Here is an 18,997-nt window from a genome sequence, read left to right as displayed (position 1 = left end):
CTCTCCTTTCATTTCTTTGTCTTCATATGTTAGTTTTCTCACAACAGCATCATAAGTCAGTATTTGGCTATGACTCTTTCTGTCCACCCGATTAAAAATCATAGACATATGGCTATCATCTTTTGCCCAACTATCAATATGAATGAACTCACAGTCATTTATAAATTGTTGATCTTCATTGTTAAGAAGATTTGACTTTTGCATGTAACATAAAATAGTAAAAGTTCAATTAACTTGTACATAAATGAATTTTTCAACATTAATCAAATATACCTTTAAACATCTTACCATGTAAGCTGCATCCTTGAATTTGTTTTCCCCTTGAAGATTGACAATACCATTGCCAATTGTGTGTCTGAATGAAATGTCACAAATCTCCATAATGGTGATGACGTCACTTCCATAAATCCCGCCACCACTTTATTAAAAGCTTGATAAGTATAAGGGTCACTATCATAGTAAATGTTTGAAATATTGAAACCATGGGGAATATCTGCAATAACCAGGGCATAATCCCTTTTTGGTACGAGTTTAGCAATGTCTTCACAGTCGCCTTGTATTACTTGATATTGAATAGTGTCTAGCCCATTCCAAATGAAATGATTAAGAGTTGGATCAAGTTCAACATTCTTAATACGTTGCTTTCTCAGTCTTTCAATCTTTATTTTTTCAATAAAAGTCTTGAAACTGTCTGGTGCTCCATTATCTTCTTTCCTCATCTTTTACCAAACAAACAAATGTATGTGTAAGTTTTAAATTAAAAATAGTACACAGATGATTAAAACTGAATGTATAAATCAAGTTACCTTTTTAAATGCAAGATAAAAAGCTTTTAATGTTGATGTAGAACTTGAATCTGGATAGTTGCATACAACATCATCCCAACTATCTTCATTCAACAATTTAAACATTTGTTCCTGAATTTTCATGTAAACTTTGTGACTGCATAGATAAAGTAAGAAAAAGTTAATATAATGATATGTATAACAAATACTACCAATAACAACATGTTTTATTTAAAAGATAACTATAATCCTGGAAATAAGTAAAAATAATTCAATAAACTTACTTTTGAAATTCTTCAGACATTTCTTCCAATGATAATTCCCTTTACCTCACACGAGATAATATTGTTTTGACAATTTTTTCATCTTTCATTCCTTGCATCGCCCTCCAAGGCGTGATGGTCATATCATCTGGAAGTTGCTTCAGTTCAGGAGCTGATTTATTGTTGCTACATATCAATGGCTTGACTTTTTGACCCTCTGGTTTTTAATGCCAATGTCTTCCCACATGCTAAAAATGTCATCAATCAAATTCCAAATATCTCCAGTTCTAAATGCCAATTGGAAAATGTTATCAACACCTCTGAATAAATCACTATATCTGTTGTCTTTTCCACATTTTGAATTGGTTTTCTCTTCAATTTGATAGCCTATTTCCATACAACATTCCTTTCGGAAATCTGCAGTAATATTTATCCTATCCCCACCACATTTTTCTAGGAATTCACTATGAATAAATCTAACCTTTTGGATCAAAGTCATAGACATCCTATATTCATTATCTGAATTATGATCCAATGCCACTAACTTTGCTTCTGTTTCATTTAAACCAGCATAAATGATACATTTCATTGTTTCAAAACGTGGGTTATTAGGATATTCCTCCATCAATTGTCTTTAAGCTTCAACAGAATGGTTCCCCTCAAGCACATAATAATTGTATTCAAAACATTTTAACCTATCAAATGCTTCTTTGTTGGGAACTTGAAGTGGATCAACAAGAAGCACATAACTAACCACATGAACATATGGATTGTACCTCATCAATGTCTTCAAGTTGTGAACATGCAGATGATGTGGCTTTCTGATTTGATATTGGCATTGTCCTTCACTTGCCTTATAGGTTTGTCTGACATTTAACTGAAATGTACGACCATCATCAATTAAGTTTCTCTTTGTCAAATTCTGTCAAATGGCATTTTGTTTTGTTTTAATTATGCCATCATCTAAATCAGCTCCTGGTGTAATGATTTCTCTACTTTCTTTTGAAGTTTCACTAGGTTCTTGACTGCTGGTAATGACTACTTCAAGATCTTCAACTCTACTTTTTTTCGTCATAACATTCTCAAGAGATCTATTCTTGGGCATTGTTACTTTTGGTTTTTTACGACCTTCTTCATTTCCAATGTCATCTTCAGTAATGGCAACATATGCTTCATTGTCAATTTCAACTTCATCGTCCTAAAAAGTAACTTGTTTACCCTTGCTAGATTTATCCACCAGAGGCTTTTTTTTCTGATTCTTTGGATGTAGTTTTGTAGCATCATCAATTACTACATTTTCCATGTTTTCCATATCTTCTTCTGACACTGAGTAAAAATTGCTGACAACTTTCATGATATCATGCTCTATGAAATGAATGCCTCCCAACCTAATTGAACAGCTTTCAACAAAATTCTGCCAAACAAAATATCATATGTTAATATAAACAAAGTTAAAAAAATATAGCGAGACAATTTCAAAACGCAAAATAAAAATACAAATAATAATACTTACGATGTTTTGTGTCATCTCATTTACGATTTGTTTACACAACTTTGTAGATACCTCTCTCGTGTCATATAATGAATATGATAGTCGGTATTTAATCCTTTCATGTGACTTGGGAGCTTTTGTAAGTACGTAAACAACTTCAGTGTTTGGTACCGAACACATATCTATGAATCTTCCCATCACCTCCAAATTTTTATTATTATAGGGTATATCAATGTATAGATATATATTCACAGTTGTGCTCTCTCTTTCTTTCACATATCAGAATCTTGATGAAAATTTCACCTCTTTTGAACTTTTCCAATCTGAGATTAGCTTCTTATCACTTGAAGCACTTGAAATATTTGTAGGCATGAGCTCAGGTGGAGTTTGTTCACCAATGTTTTTTGAAGATACACCTTTAAGACTCTTTGGTCCAGAAAGATTCACAGAAATTTTCCTTGATGCCATTTTCCTAAAAAAAACACATAAATTAGTAAATAAAAAAACATATTAACTTAAATTAATAACAAAAATATACCATAATTTTTTTATTTGTATAATCAGAATTGCCCAGCCAACTCTAACGGATGGGCGAGCGGAAGGTCAGGTGAGGGATAATGAGGCTAAGTAGACATTTAGGCAAGTATGGGCGAGCCCCTACCCACGCGCCCCCCACAACTCCCTCCCCGGCCCCGCTCCCCTTCCCTCACCCTACCCCCTACTGTCCCCCCACACTCTCGCGCCCCTGCCCCCCCATCTGCCGCCCCCAAACCCCCTACACCCCCAACACCTCCCTGCGGCCGCCCCTCCCCACTGCGCCCACTACTCCCCACACCGCGCCCCCCTACCCCCGTGTCGTACCCCATGCCACCCCCCAATCCCCGCGCCCTACCGCCTCCCCCATCCCCCCCACCTTCTACCCCTACCCCTACCCGTACCCCTTACCCCCCCTAACCCTTATCCCCTCCCCTTACACCCTACCCGTGCCCTACCCTTACCCCCTCACCCTATCCCCCCTATTCGCCACCCGCGCCCTACCCCTACTCACCCACCCCCCCCATTCTCCCTCCGGCCGCCCTACCCCGTCCACCCCCTACCCTACCCCTACCCCCCCTCCCCGGGAGGGGACGGGGAGGGGGCGGGCTGGGCCAGGTAGGGGCGGGGGAGGGGGAGGGTGTGCGGGGTGGCGAGGGGGCCGAGGGGGGAATGGGGGGGGGGGTAGGGTGGATAGGGTAGGGGGGCGGCGGGAAATGGGGGGGTAGGGTAGGCGGATGGGGTGGGGGGTAGGGGAAGGGGCAGAAGGGGGGCGGGTGTAGGGGAAGAGGCAGAAGGGGGAGCGGGGTAGGGTGCGGGTTGGGGAGGCAGAAGTGGGTGGAGGGAGAGGGGGCAGGGGGAAGGAGTTAGGGGGTGGGGCCCATGGGGCCGGCGTTAAGGAAGGGGGGGAGGAGTTGAGATTGGAGGGGAATGGGAGTTAGGGGGTGGGCTTATGGGGAGGTGAGTTGTGGGGTAGGGAAGGAAGAGTTGGGGAAAGGGTGCATGGGTGGGTGACTTGGGGGTGGCAAGGGCTACCGCATGGGTAGGGTAGAAGGGGGAAGAGGGCATGGATGAATGGGAAAGATCGGTAATGGGTTGGGGGAAGGGGGCACGACGATGACTTACCCACGGTTATTGGGTGATTGAGTTTGATTGGGCCCACCATGCTCACGATTGACATAATTGTTATTTTGGCTTGGAAAAATTATTAATTTAAAAAAAAAATCTTCTTCGACGTTAAATTAATTTAATATGAAAATTTTGAAAAAAAAAATTGAACTTACCTTTCAATTGCGATAATTCTTGGTTGAATATGTTGTTGATAGCAATATAGCTGTTCCACCAATTCACGTCTTTCAATGAACTTCAGAAAACCTGGATGTGAGGTAAGTAATAGTGATAACGAAATTTAACATATAAGTGAAATTACGAAGATGTTTTTCTGTACGATTAATGTGGGATAATTTGTTTTAAATTATTATAAAGCGAATATTGTAGAGTTATTTTACAATGGATTGAATGTGGGATTAATTTGTTTTAGAATATATTATAAAAATTAAAAAAAAAATATTTGTTTAGTAAATATTATATACTTTAACTATTAGAATAATTAATATAGAAGTTGTAGTTTACAATTTGAATTTCAGTGATTGATTTCATAAAAAAATTTAGTTTATGTTTTTCAATGAATTGTAGAATAAAATAATAAAGGTAAATAAATCTAACAAACTTTTGGAGGGAAATATTTTCGCGAAAATTTTTGGAGGGAATATTTCATTCTTTAAGCTATATAATATTCTTAGGAGACTCCATTTGTATCATTCAACATCTTCTATTTGAAAGGGATGGATTGTTCTGATGGTGAAGTTTCGATTTATACACCATCAACATCTTCATCGCGTAACAACTCTATTCATATTGATGAATATAGCGGGAATTCTTCCACTATGAATAGAAAGTCAATTCTTCCACTTAGTCCCGATTCTAAGGACTATGAAAGCAGCGGTGATGAAGAGCATGATGGTGAAGTTCAAAAGAATGGAGTGTCACGATGTCCACTTAGTCCTAATTCTGAGGACTATGAGAGTAGCAGTTTTGAAGAGTGTGATGGTGAAGTTCAAAAGAATGGAGGGTCACGGTGTCCACTCAGTCCTAATTCTGAAGACTATGAAAGCAGCAATTTTGACGTGCATGATGGCGAATTTCAAAATAATGGAGTGTCACGGTGTCCACTTAGTCCTAATTCTAAGGACTATGAGAGCAGTAGTGATGAAAAGTGTGATAATGAATTTCAAAAAAATGGAGTGTCAAAGTGTCCACTTAGTCCTAATTCTAAGGACTATGAGAGAAGCAGTGATGATGAGTGTGATAATGAATTTTAAAAGAATGGAGTGTCAAAGTGTCTAGTTAGTCCTAATTCTAAGGACTATGAGAGCAGCGGTGATGAAGCGCGGGATGATGATTTTCAAAAGATTGGAGTATCACAATGTCCTCTTAGTCCTGATTCTAAGGACTATGAGAGCAGTAGTGATGAAGCGCGGGATGATGATTTTCAAAAGATTGGAGTATCACAATGTCCTCTTAGTCCTGATTCTAAGAACTATGAGAGCAGCAGTGATGAAGTGCAGGATGATGATTTTCAAAAGATTGGAGTATCACAATGTCCTCTTAGTCCTGATTCTAAGGACTATGAGAGCAACAGTGATGAAGCGCAGGATGATGATTTTCAAAAGATTGGAGTATCACAATGTCCTCTTAGTCCTGATTCTAAGGACTATGAGAGCAGCAGTGATGAAGAACAGGATGAGAGCAGCAGTGATGATCCAATGATGGAGATGTTGCCAAGAAATATTGTATCGAGGAGTAGGAGCAGACCTTTTCGTATCAATGCAAACTATTCTAGTTATACAAGAGGTAGAGCAGAATATCTGACGAGAAGTTCTATCAGCGCTCTCATTTCAAGTGAATGTTGCCAAAAAAATTGCTTGAAACGTATGGATTTCACATTTGCATTAGAAAGCAGGAAGAGATATTTGTCAATGAATAAAAGCATGCAAAACTCATATTTAGTTGGCTGCATGCAATCTACATTGTCAGGTTATGATTATCATATTAGGAATTTATTATTGTGTAGAAAAGCTTTCAAAATGTTTCATTCAATTGGGAATTTTCGTCTCTCGAGAATTCAAGAAAATTTGGAAAAGGATCCCACATTTTATTCAGAAGTACGTTATAAAAGACAGTTTGGGCCATTATCAAATACTGCAATGTCATGGATGAAAGATTTCTTTTCAAAGCATGGAGAGTTATGCCAAATAGAGAGACAATACATATTCCAGATAATTTTTCAAGACGAGAAATCTACAACTTATACAAAGAATATGCAGAAAGTGTTGAGGGACAAGGCCAATTTATTACATATCAATATTTTGTGAAGATATGGAAGAAAGAAACCAATAATGTTCGTATTCCTAAGAAGACAAGGATGGGGATTTGCTATACATGTGCTTCTCTTAAATAAAAAAGGGACAAATGTGAAGGCTCAGAAAAAGGTAAGTGTTCATAACTTTTACTTTCAAAATTGTATAGTCATCAACTATGAAAACATATTTCTTAATGAATTTCTTTTATGTTGTGTAGATTTAATTGTCAAAGAACTTCAGGAGCATCGCGAACAACAAACAAATGAAAGGAAGAAGTTGTACAAGCATCGAAAGAAGTGTTATGATAATCCAAATAAATATTTGGGTTTGATAATTGATGGTATGGACCAGAAGAAAACACTTTTACCACATTTTGTTCGCACACCCAAAAATCTACAAGAGGAAAATTTTATTCAGTTTCACTTGGTCGGTTGTATGGTCTTCAATGGGAAAATGTTGCCAAGGGTGTATTTCATAGCTCCAAATATTCATAATGATGCAAATCTGACCATAACCATAATTCATGATGTGATTTCTCATTGGTCTGGTAATCTTCTTGAAGTTTTGTATCTACAATTGGACAACACTTGCCGTGAAAACAAAAATCAGGTTGTTTTTGGGTATCTGAACATGCTTGTTGAATTGAGAATTTTTCAAAAGGTAAAGGTTGGTTTCCTTCTTGTTGGGCACACTCATGACCATATTGATCAGATGTTCAGTCGTTTTTCAGTGACATTGAGGAGGAAGGAAGTTGGGAGCTTGCCATCACTAATTGAATGTATTAAGAAATCATACATGCCAGAGCTTGCTTTTGAAGTGTTGGAAGAAACTGTTGACATGCGAAGGTTTATTCTAGGATCATATGGTGAGGGGAAATGCATTGAACAACTTAATGATATTAGCTTCCAACATCAATTTCGTATAAAAAAATTGATGGGAAAACACTAATATGGGGCAAGAAGTTTTCAACTACTACAGAATGGGCACCATCATCAGGTTTGCAATTTTTGAAGTTCATTCTAGATCGTCTAATATTTGCATCAAAAATATTGTTATTACAATCAGTTGGTGAAGTTCAGAATGCACGCAGACAGAATAGACATATAAATTATTCTGATTGCCTAGAAGAAATTAAAAAATGTTAGATATACATATGAGTACTTTGACATTGCTGATTCAGTTTGGTGGGAGTCATTTTTCAATAATCAAAGTGATATCATTTCAACAACAACCAATGAAGATATATCTTTGAAAAATCCATTTATTTGGCCACAAAATGTGTCGAATGAACAAGAGGAAGTAAACATTGTTGAACAACAACAAACTCAAGGTATTATTAATTCTTCACAGGCAATGGAAAGAGAGATGTATATTGGTTCCAGAAGATCTCATGCACAACGTGAAGCCATGGAAGACCTTTATAGGGGTTCAGTACATGATATTAAGGAGGGTTGCATGATTGCAGTGCTAGCAGATGGAGATCCCAAAGGCTATCCATTTTGGGTTGCTAAAGTTATAAAGGTCTTTACAGAAAATGAGGATGTTACAAGTGTTTAAGTACATTGGTATGCCACAAATACACACCCATTCAATGGTGTGTATAAGCCAGAGATGGTAGTTGACAAAAAAAATGGTGGAAAAAGAAAAAGAAAGGGTACAAATATAAATCGCCGCCGCACAGACATATTACAATTGGAGGGTGTTGACATACTTGTTTATGACTTCAATTTAACAAAGAGAGGAACTCTTCGCTTCAAGACGATAGAGATTCTGAAAATGTTGTTACCAGAAGGAATAGTGTTGACATGGGAGTCTGCTGAAACCAGTCGTAGATCTAGAAGACTTTTGAAACCTGGAATGTTGGGCATGCATGTGGACTCAGATGTGGCACTAGTTGATGAAAGAGAAGAATATGGAACATCTTCGTCAGCATCCAGTCACTCATCTGAAGATGTGAATTGTGATGGTGTGCAATAAAATATGAGTGATTTTGAATAATTGTTTAAGACAGATTATATAACTGATGTATGCATCATATCTTCAAATAAAATTAATGTTTTCCATATATTGTTAAATGAGAAGTTATGAAGCATTTTTATGTTGTTGGATTATGTCTTAAGTATGATAAATTTTATTGTTTAAATATCTACAATGCAATATCAAATTAGAGATATAATGTCTGTTTTATTCAGTGTACAAATAAAGACTTTTGATTTCATTCAGTGATATAATTTGTTCATAATGTCACGGTTTTTTATTTTTATAGTTGAAAAAATTTCAATTTCTTTTGTATCTAGCATGGTGTGGTTGAAAACATGTTAAATTTATACTTAGGAAAGAAAAATGATATTCTACCAGAAACATTAATGTGTTTTTTCCTTAAAAATTAACTTTGTTTGAGACATAAAAAATTGGTTTTATTAGCATTTTTTAAAAAGTTTGAAAATTGACCCTAAAAAAAACGTTATTCCAGTAGCATCACTTTCGTTTTGAAGCTATATTTTGCACGAAAATTTCGTAGTAAATTTCGTAGTCACCGTCATTTTTAAAACACGTTCAAAATTGACACCTAAAAAAAAAACATCGTTCCAGTATACACACTTTTCGTTTTTAGCATTGTTTTTGATGTTTTTTTGGGGTTTTTTGGCCAGAGTTCCCGTTTTGAGTTTATAGTTCCCGTTTCAAAGTTTACATTGTTCCATTGGGAAGTCTGGTAGAAATCTGTTGTATTATATTCAAGGCCCCATGGTGCAAATGGCCCAACCTTCTATGCCATAACTTGCCAATATCTTGGCTTTGCACCAATTTTGCTTTGGAACTCAATGTAACACAGTCATCTACATCTAGCTTGTAGAGATTCTTCACTCGAATCCCAATCCTCTTGGTCTGACCCGTGGCTATGTGTCTCAGGAATGCCTTTCCTTTACTGAAGACTACATCATAGCCTTTGTCTTCCAACATCACGATGATACCAAGTTTTTCTTCAGTCCAAGCACATGCTTTACATCAGTTAGGGTGAGAGGAGCTCCATGCTCCTTATGAAACACAACCGTACCTTCACCTGAAACATAGTACTTTCCATCATAGCCCATCTCTATGCGCATCTGGAAGTCTTTCTACTCCAAAGTACTAAATAAACTCTTAACGTCGATCATGTGGAATGAGGCTCCACTATCCAAGTACCAAACACAACCCACCATCGACGAAACCATGCATGCGATGAGGGTAAAATCCAGTTCGAATTGTGAGGCCAGTGCCTCACCATCTGATCCTTTCGATGATCCCTTCTTGGATTTCTTCAATGGACAATTAGTTGCATAATGGCCCACCTCATGACAATTAAAACATCTCACTTTAGATTTGTCAATCTTCTTCCCACCATGGGAAGAACTCTATTTGGAATGGGAAGCCTTCCCTTTCCCTTTTCGCGCCTTACTTGCTAAGGCTAGATTTTCTTCATCATCATGCTTTGATGAAGAACCATCTTGGGTGCTTCCCCTGATCTCCTCTTGCATCAGATCCGACCACAGTCATTCCTAATCTGGCAGTGTCTCTCTTCCATTCATTGAGTCCTGGTAGCTATGCCAGCTCTTAGGAAGACTAAGGAGAGCAAGACTCACCATATCATCATCAGCTGTCGTGATTGCTACATTTCCAAGCTCATCTCTGTAGGTGGTGAGCTTGTTCAGATATGTAGAGATCGTGTTGCCCTTTTCACAATTGATTTTCCAAAGCTTGTCCTTCAGCGCCAGCTTCCTCTGGTCACTGTTATTCTGATATAGATCCTTCAATGTCTTCCACATTGAAAACAGAGTTTCCTTCCCATAGAGACTTGAGAAAATATGGTCTCAAACTCCCTCCGAAAGAATCCTCCTCGCTCTCGCCACACATTTCTTCCATTCTGCCAATTCTTGGGCATTAGCTATTGCTGGCTTGTAGACTTTTTTATCAATGAAGTCCTTCAAACCGTTGTCTTCTAATACCGCTTCCATGCGATCCTTCCACGCTATGTAATTCGAGCTGCCATCCAAGGCATACTCGAGTTTGAAGCCACTGAATGCCATTGGTGAACTTTGAGATGTAATAAGAAATCGATTTTGTACCTACAATCAAGAACTTCAAACTTCCAACTTCTCCCTTTTTTGAATACTGTTCTCCACTTTGATCACCTTTGCTTTGATACCATATAGAAATTCTCACTGTAGATTAAACTGATTATGCAATGTACTAAAGCAAAATACGTAATGTACTTCTACAATCAAACTTGCAAAAGCTTAATCGATTTTGAGAAAGATCAAATAGAACACATATAACAGAGGAAGATTCACTCACACATGAAAAACATAAGAATACTCTAGGGAAAGCCTCAGCTAAAACCCTACTATCTGTATTATCATACAAGTGGAAATATTTCAAGATTACACAAAGCTTTAGCTCTCGAGCTATCCAACTCTCAGTACAATCCCTCACTGCTGCTCATAGACAGAATAGACAGCACATATGCCTTCCTTCAGTCCTCCAAGCCTCCTATTTCCTTGCGCAGTTTCTCCTGGGTCCTCCAGCTGTAACCTGTGTGATTCTCACCTCACACACTGCTCTAATCTTTGTAGTAACAGCACAATCCCCAAGGAATGAATTCCTTCTGCATGCAAGAGATATTCACATTGGAATATTCTAGCAACTGATAATACATTGTCCCTGCCTTTCATCTCAACTAGGTCTTTGTCTGCACTGACATGCATGAGTTATTTATGAGAGAATATTCAGTTATCTAGAGAACACTAGTTGCATGCATGCATGCATTGACTGACTCAACTCACAATTAATTCCACAAACTGTTTGGAACTAATTTAATTGGACTTAACTCAGTTAACTGAGTTAACTAATTACAACTCAAATACAACTCATTCTTTTCTCCTTAATTAAGGAATAACTTCCTCAATCAAAGGGATAACTGTTGCATGTCTTCGTAAAGACTTCATGTTTGAATTTCTCCAACTAATTAACTCAAAATTAATAAATTAATTATTTTTCAAACAGCTGGTGAGACTAAATTTGAATTTTAATTCAAAGACAAATTAAAATTGGAATATATCCTGAAATGCTATCTATAGCAATGCTATTTTTAGAATTTTTTGTTGCTATTTTCAACAAAGGCAAGGAAAAAAATTAGATCAAGTGCTATTAAGGGTTGCAATGGACCAGACTTTCTAGCGCAGCAAAGAGCAAGGTGCAACAAAATGACGCAGCGAAGGTAAGCTCCGAGTAAGTATCTTCTGTATATGCATGTTCATCTCTTAATTGCATTAGGTTCTTTGTATTGTAATTTGTTTTTTTGTTTAGCACTGACATATGCTCTGGAGGATGAGGTAAGTTTTGCTATTATCATGTCATGGGTATTTCCTTGAAGACTTTTTGCAGGTATTATATATTCATCAAGAAAATACTCAATGCATAATCTAATGTTCTAAAGAGTGAGAAGTAGCATGACAAGAGCAACAATCAGGGTGTAGAACAACAACAAAAAGTTCACCACATGAAGTCTCAAGTGGGCAACACTTCATACAACCATTGTAAAAGTATCATTGTACAGAGTCATTGTAAAAGAATCATTGTAAAATTTGTACAAGTGTCTATCTGCCAAGAGTTGAAGATGCAGTGTCAAGAGGTCTAGGATCATCATTAGGTGTTTGTGTCATAGTTTGGGTTATGGTCTAATGTGTGTTCTTCTTGTACATCATTCTATATCATTGTAAAGTGGACCATTTTCTCTGGTACGAGAGTCTATTCTTCTATTATTCTTCTTTAGGGTGCTAGGGTGGTGCATGAAGTCACCAATAGGTTCAAGCCTGTGAAAAATTCAAGGGGGTAAGGTGGCGCTAGGGTGAGTTGTAGCTCATTGGGTGTTGGGGCATTCGTTCAGTTGACTACTGAAGAATCTCGGGCATTGAAGCGTCCATCCAGTGGGAGATGGAGAAGAATGCATTTCTAGATTCTAAGAATTTGGAGCTTTCTTTTCAATTGGAGTTGAATATTAAAGAATTATTAGAAAAGCGTTTAGGTGGTTTTTGTCCTGAAGGGGGTTTCCACCTTAAAAACTATGTGCATTTGTGGTCCTTTTGTTTACTGCTATCATTGTAGAAACACTGATAATAATTTAACATTCACTAATGCTCTGAAAGATTAATAATAATACTAATTGAAAGGAATACTGGTTCACCCCCCTCCCCTCCCCCCGCTCTCAGTATTTCCAACATCACACATGGGTGATGGGGTTGTACAACATATATATTATTTCTTGGGAGGGGTGGGACAACATCCGTGATTCCACCTTCTAGCACTCGGATAGTGAATTAGGCTGGAAGGTATTGGGATTCCTTCGCTTTGAAGTTCATGATGCCATGAGGGTAGACCTTGAATTCTGTCACTCATGAGGATTTATTAAGGGGTTACAGATTGAGGTGGATTCCTTGATCATCAACACCATTAGTTTTACAAGAGGGTGACACAAGAGATGATAGTGATCTCCATAGTCATGCCCATGTTCTCCTCCTTAGTCATGGATGCCAAAAGGGAAAGCAACCTGTTACCCTTGGAATTTTGAGAAAAATTCTCGAAGGGCATGGCCAATTTGGCAACATTATCATCAAGGAAATTTGAGAGGTAAATGATGGTTCATGCTCATGCATTTATAAGCACTAAACACAATATAAATAAGAAAGTATTAATGACACTTTAAATTAAAAGTTAAAAGCATTGGGAATGGGAGAATAGGTGTGGATATAAAAGCTAAATTAGATAAATAATGCTACCACCCATCCTCACACTTGGAAAACCTTTAAAAAATAAATAAATCCCAAGTATCTAGACTATGCTAAAAGCAATGTGAAAAAAGGGGACAAAGTCAAAATAGAAATATTAATTCAATGATAATTTACTTTCAATAAGAAAAGGGAGCTGTACATGAAATTAGAGAATATTAATTTAAAATTTGAGAAAAGAGTTTTATGAGAGAACCTCCATGTGGTAAAAATAATAACACAAATATATCTAAGATTTTAACTTGAGAAAAGTAGGGGGTAGTTGGGGGATAAGAATATGAAACCTACCTATTGACTTAAGCTAATGGACACAAAATGGAGAGTCTAAATTGGGATCAAGGGACAACTAGGAGAAGACATAGAGAAACATGTGTCGGTGATGGTAAATAACTTTTTAATAAGAAATTAAGAAAATAATTTCATTAGAGCTTTAGTGAGGAGATGACACATGGGAATAAATAAAATAATTGTCTTGCATGAAGTGCCGAAGTGTTACTATTGAATTCATGCAAGTGTTACTATTGAAACTTTGAAACTTTCTATCGAAGGAGCAAGTTATGAGAAAATGACTTTTAAGCACTTGATCGGTAGATAAATGTCCTAATAATAATTTGCATTTTGAGTGACTATTAAGATATGTTGTGAATGATAATTTGCATTTTGAGTGACTATTAAGATATGTTGTGAGCTTGGTGAAAATAGAGATCTTGTGTGTGGGAACATCTTGAACTTTCTATCTAATTGCTTTCAGTATTTAATAGATACATAGTTTAGATAAATCATTACTTGTGATGGAGTTTATACAACCACAAGCGGAAAAAACCAAATCCGCCTTTAATGGTGGGTGTTGATATCCAAGTAGAGACTCATTTGAAGCAACATCAAGCGTTATTATACCTGCACCAGCAACGCCTTGGAAAAACAATTAAACTGTTACAGACACAAATGAGGAGATGCACCTATCAGCATATAAAATCCAGATTTTAAAAATATACAAACTTATATATGGTTCCAAGCATAAATATTCAATGTCTTGGTAAATGATGGTATTACAGTTCATACTTGTGTCACTGTTTTGTTGATATCCCAGCAGAGAATCATTTGAAACAACATCAAGCGTTATTATACCTGCACCAGCAACGCCTTGGAAAAATAATTAAACTATTACAGAAACAAATGAGGAGATGCACCTATGGGATTATAAAATCCGGATTTTATAAATATACAAACTTATATATGGTTCCAAGCATAAATATTCAATGTCTTGGTAAATGATGGTTCATGCTCATGCATTTATAAGCACTAAACACAATATAAATAAGAAGGTATTAATGACACTTTAAATTAGAAGTTAAAAGCATTGAGAATTGGAGAATAGGTGTGGATATAAAAGCTAAATTAGATAAATAATGCTACCAACCATCTTCACATTTGGAAAACCTTTAAAAAATAAATAAATCCCAAGTATCTAGACTATGCTAAAAGCAATGTGAAAAAAGGGGACATAAAGTCAAAATAGAAATATTAATTCAATGACAATTTACTTTCAATAAGAAAAGAGAGTTGTGCATGAAATTAGAGAATATTAATTTAAAATCTGAGGAAAGAGTTTCATGAGAGAACCTCTATGTGGTAAAAATAATAACACAAATATATCTAAGATTTTAACTTGAGAAAATTAGGGGTAGTTGGGGACAAGAATATGAAACCTACCAATTGACTTGAGCTAATGGACACAAAATGGAGGGTCTAAAGTGACATCAAGGGACAACTAGGAGAAGACATAGAAAAACATGTGTCGGTGACAATAAATAACTTTTTAATAAAGAATTAAGAAAATAATTTCATTAGAGCTTTGGCGAGGGGATGACACATGTGAATAAATAAAATAATTGTCTTGCATGAAGTGCCAAGTATTACCATTGAAACTTTCTATCAAAGGAGCAAGTTATGAGAAAAGGACTTTTGAGCACCCGACCATTGGATAAATGTCCTAATGATAATTTGCATTTTGTGTTACTATTGAGATATGTTGTGAGTTTAGTGTTGTGAGTTTGGTAAAAATAGAGATCTTGTGTGAGAACCTCTTGAACTTTCTATCTAATTGCTTCAGTATTTAATAGATACATAGTTTAGATAGATCATTACTTGTGATGGAGTTTATGCAACCACAAGGGGAAAAATTCAAATCCGCGTTTAATGGTGGGTGTTGATATCCAAGTAGAGACTCATTTGAAGCAACATCAAGCGAGTAGAGACTCATTTGAAGCAACATCAAGAGTTATTATACCTGCACCAGCAACGCCTTAGAATAAAAATTTAACTATTACAGAAACAAATGAGGAGATGCACCTATCGGCATATAAAATCCAGATTTTAAAAATATACAAACTTATATATGGTTCCAAACATAAATATTCAATGTCTTGGTATTACAGTTCAAAAGTGTGTCACTGTTTTGTTGATATCCAAGTAGAGACTCATTTGAAACAACATCAAGCGTTATTATGCCTGCACCAGCAACGCCTTGGAAAAATAATTAAACTATTACAGAAACAAATGAGGAGATGCACCTAACGGCATATAAAATCCAGATTTTAAAAATATACAAACTTATATATGGTTCCAAGCATAAATATTCAATGTCCTGGTATTACAGTTCAAACGTGTGTCACTGTTTTGTTGATATCCAAGTAGAGACTCATTTGAAACAACATCAAGCGTTATTATGCCTGCACTAGCAACGCCTTGGAAAAATAATTAAACTATTACAGAAACAAATGAGGAGATGAACCTAACGGCATATAAAATCCAGATTTTAAAAATATACAAACTTATATATGGTTCCAAGCATAAATATTCAATGTCTTGGTACTACAAATCCAGATTTTAAAAATATACAAACTTATATATGGTTCCAAGCATAAATATTCAATGTCTTGGTACTACAAATCCAGATTTTAAAAATATACAAACTGATATATGGTTCCAAGCATAAATATTCAATGTCTTGGTATTACAGTTCAAACGTGTGTCACTGTTTCCCATAAACTGGTAACTTAAATACACAGACACTCTAACACAGTGGACCACAAATACAACCTTGCATACATATTGTATGCATATGACATAATAATAGACTATTACACATCACAGTTCAAATCCTAACAAATCGTACCTCTAAACCATCAATACATGCGTCTTCGTCCGTCTGTTTTTAAATCACCTAATTCTTATTCAAATATTCCTCTGCCTTATTCAAGTACCTGAGATATTTGTTCTCCTCGTCCTCTTGCGCATTTGATGTCGAATCTGATGATTGAGGCCTCTCATAATCATCATCCTCTTGCGCATGCGGTCTCGAATGTGAAGCTGGAGGCCTCTCATAATCATCATCGTCTTGCGCATAGGGTTTCGAATGTGAAGCTGGAGGCCTCTCATAATCATCATCCTCTTGCGCATAGGGTTTCGAATGTGAAGCTGGAGGCCTCTCATAATCATCATCCTCTTGCGCATACGGTTTCGAATGTGAAGATGGAGGCCTCTCATAATAATTATCCTCTTGCGCATTCGGTTTCGAATGTGAAGATGGAGGCCTCTCATAAGAATCATCTTCTTGCGCATGCCCTGCCGAATGTGCAGATGGAGGCCTTGCGTAATTATCATGGCCAGCGACATTCCCGCTTCCTTGCTTCTGCCCGAATTTCTGCAAATAACCTTCAGCCATGTCCACGTATTTACCATAACCTGTGCCCTCCATCTTACCATATTGTTTCGCCGCTCCCAAGACGTCCGCTGCGGCCGCCGCAAGCTTCGCATTATCGATCTGCTCGCCCTCTCCCCCGCCCTCTGCTTCAGTTTTGTGCAACCTCGCAAGAGCGGCGTCCAAAAGAACTTTGGCGCTCCCTGCAGCATCTCCACCCGAGGGTTTCATCTTCTCTCCGGAACCACCCGAGGGTTCCATCTTCTCTCCAGAACCGGAGGAGGAATGGTGTTGCGTTGGTGGCGAAGAGGCGGATTCGTCTTCGCTCCCTTGCGTTTTAAAGTAGGAGGAAGCGGCCGACTGAATCAAGTCTGAAATCCCGCGATCTGATGATCCTTCCTGGGATTTCTTTGTGTGGCTGAAAAAAGAATCCATTGATCGGTTCAGGATTCGAGCTCGTCAGATGCTAGATCAAGATCTGATTTCTTATGCGCAGAAAGAAAAGAAACAGAATGGGAACAAAGATCTTGTGCTGTGGATGAATGGGGGTTTGGAGCAGGGGTTTGAACCTAAACACCTAGTGTTGATAAATGAAAACCATGAGTAGGGGCTGAATATATAGAGCCCACAGTATGCCCGCGTAGTGAACGCTTCCAAGGAAACTTTACTGACGATGCGCGACACGCTCTACATGGAGCATAGCCGACTGAATGATGCTACTGTCGGTGGAATGTGTGGTCAGCATTTATTCCCTCACCTGCCCTACAAAGATATTTTTTTTATTATCAATCTCCTTTCTGCCCTCCAAAGATATTTTTCTTATTATCAAGTCTCCTTTTAAAAGTTTTCTATTCTTTCATATCATCTGCTTTTGTTAAAGTTTTCTATAACACCACATCTTTTATTGTGTGTTTGCAACGTTATCCACCGAGGATCTTACTTAGTATTATCCCAGAAATTTAGGGACATATACGAATGTAAAACAAAATATTTATAAAAGTTAATACAAATTATTTTATGACTAGTCTATATTGATGAAAATGCCTTTTTGCACAACAAGCATCAAAATATTTATTTTATGATATATCTCAAATTACTAAAATCAGTCTGGGTTTATTTTGATCTTGGATTTATCTAATGTCAAGAGGGATCAAATCCTTGGAGGTGCAAACTTTTTTTTGAGTGCAAAACTTGTGGAAAGGTTTACACCTCGAGAGATTTGATCCCTCTCAGTTCTTGATAGATCCCACTTAAGATGAATCTAAATTGGTTTCAGTGGTGTATTTATTTTATGATATATCTCAAATTATTAAAATCAGTCTGGGTTTATGTTGATCTTGGATTTATCTAGTGTCAAAAGGGATCAAATCGCTAGAGGTGCAAACCTTTTTTTTGAGTGCAAAACTTGTGGAAAGGTTTACACCTTGAGAGATTTGATCCCTCTCAGTGCTTGATAGATCCCACTTAAGATGAATCTAAATTGGTTTCAGTGGTGCACAAACACGCAAAATTCATTGAACATCTAATTATTATAATCATTTTAAATATGTTAAATATGTCTAAGATTAATTTGGTCATTTTAATTTTAAATTCACTCAATTAGCTTAGTTTGTTGAGATGATAGAGACTCTTAACAACTTGAATAATGAAAAATGATGAAATAACAATTTTACATGCAAAGTGACAATGTAACAATGTTGAATGATAGAAAATGTGAATAATAATAATGTAGGCAATTACAAATAGTCTTCATTCTGATCAATCGACTATTTTCTTCAATTGTTCTTATTGTCAAATGTTAGGTTTGTCATCTTTTCATATCGATCATATGAAAAGGGTGGTTGAAATCATAGAGCTTTCAAATCTTTAACTCAAACTATTGTAGTAAACATCATACATTGTCTCTCTTGCTCTCCAATATTAATAATAGTTTTCTCCAAAGTCAAATCATTGTGATCTATGGAGTGTTAAACCCCA

General features: G+C 36.8%; 1 protein-coding gene and 1 long non-coding RNA gene across 2 annotated transcripts in view; both read right to left on the bottom strand.

Moving 5' to 3' along the window:
- Positions 1–16,365, bottom strand: part of LOC149222977 (uncharacterized) — a 241,539-nt gene extending 225,174 nt beyond the window's left edge. Inside the window, exons 1-4 of the long non-coding RNA XR_016249675.1 lie at positions 16,338–16,365; positions 15,975–16,049; positions 15,754–15,828; positions 14,164–14,214 (exon numbers count right to left, since the gene is read on the bottom strand). This is a non-coding gene — a long non-coding RNA (uncharacterized LOC149222977). The remainder of the gene's footprint in view (positions 1–14,163; positions 14,215–15,753; positions 15,829–15,974; positions 16,050–16,337) is intronic.
- LOC149222976 (uncharacterized) lies at positions 16,173–17,667 on the bottom strand. The gene has a single exon (XM_089385699.1). It carries the CDS (start codon positions 17,453–17,455, stop codon positions 16,544–16,546), a length of 912 nt encoding a protein of 303 aa, XP_089241825.1. The 5' UTR covers positions 17,456–17,667; the 3' UTR covers positions 16,173–16,543.
- Between the last annotated feature and the right edge of the window lie 1,330 nt (positions 17,668–18,997).

The sequence above is a fragment of the Pinus tabuliformis genome, chromosome Q (genome assembly GCF_031772625.1).
Source record: "Pinus tabuliformis cultivar Carrire ecotype Pingquan chromosome Q, CPIR1, whole genome shotgun sequence".
Lineage (NCBI taxonomy): Eukaryota > Viridiplantae > Streptophyta > Pinopsida > Pinales > Pinaceae > Pinus > Pinus tabuliformis.
The sequence above is the reverse complement of the archived record's forward strand: the minus strand, read 5'-3'. Positions and strand labels throughout refer to the sequence as shown.

Coding starts and splice junctions, on each gene's coding strand:
- LOC149222976 (XM_089385699.1), bottom strand. CDS start 17,455: ATGGATTCTTTTTTCAGCCACACAAAGAAATCCCAGGAAGGATCATCA.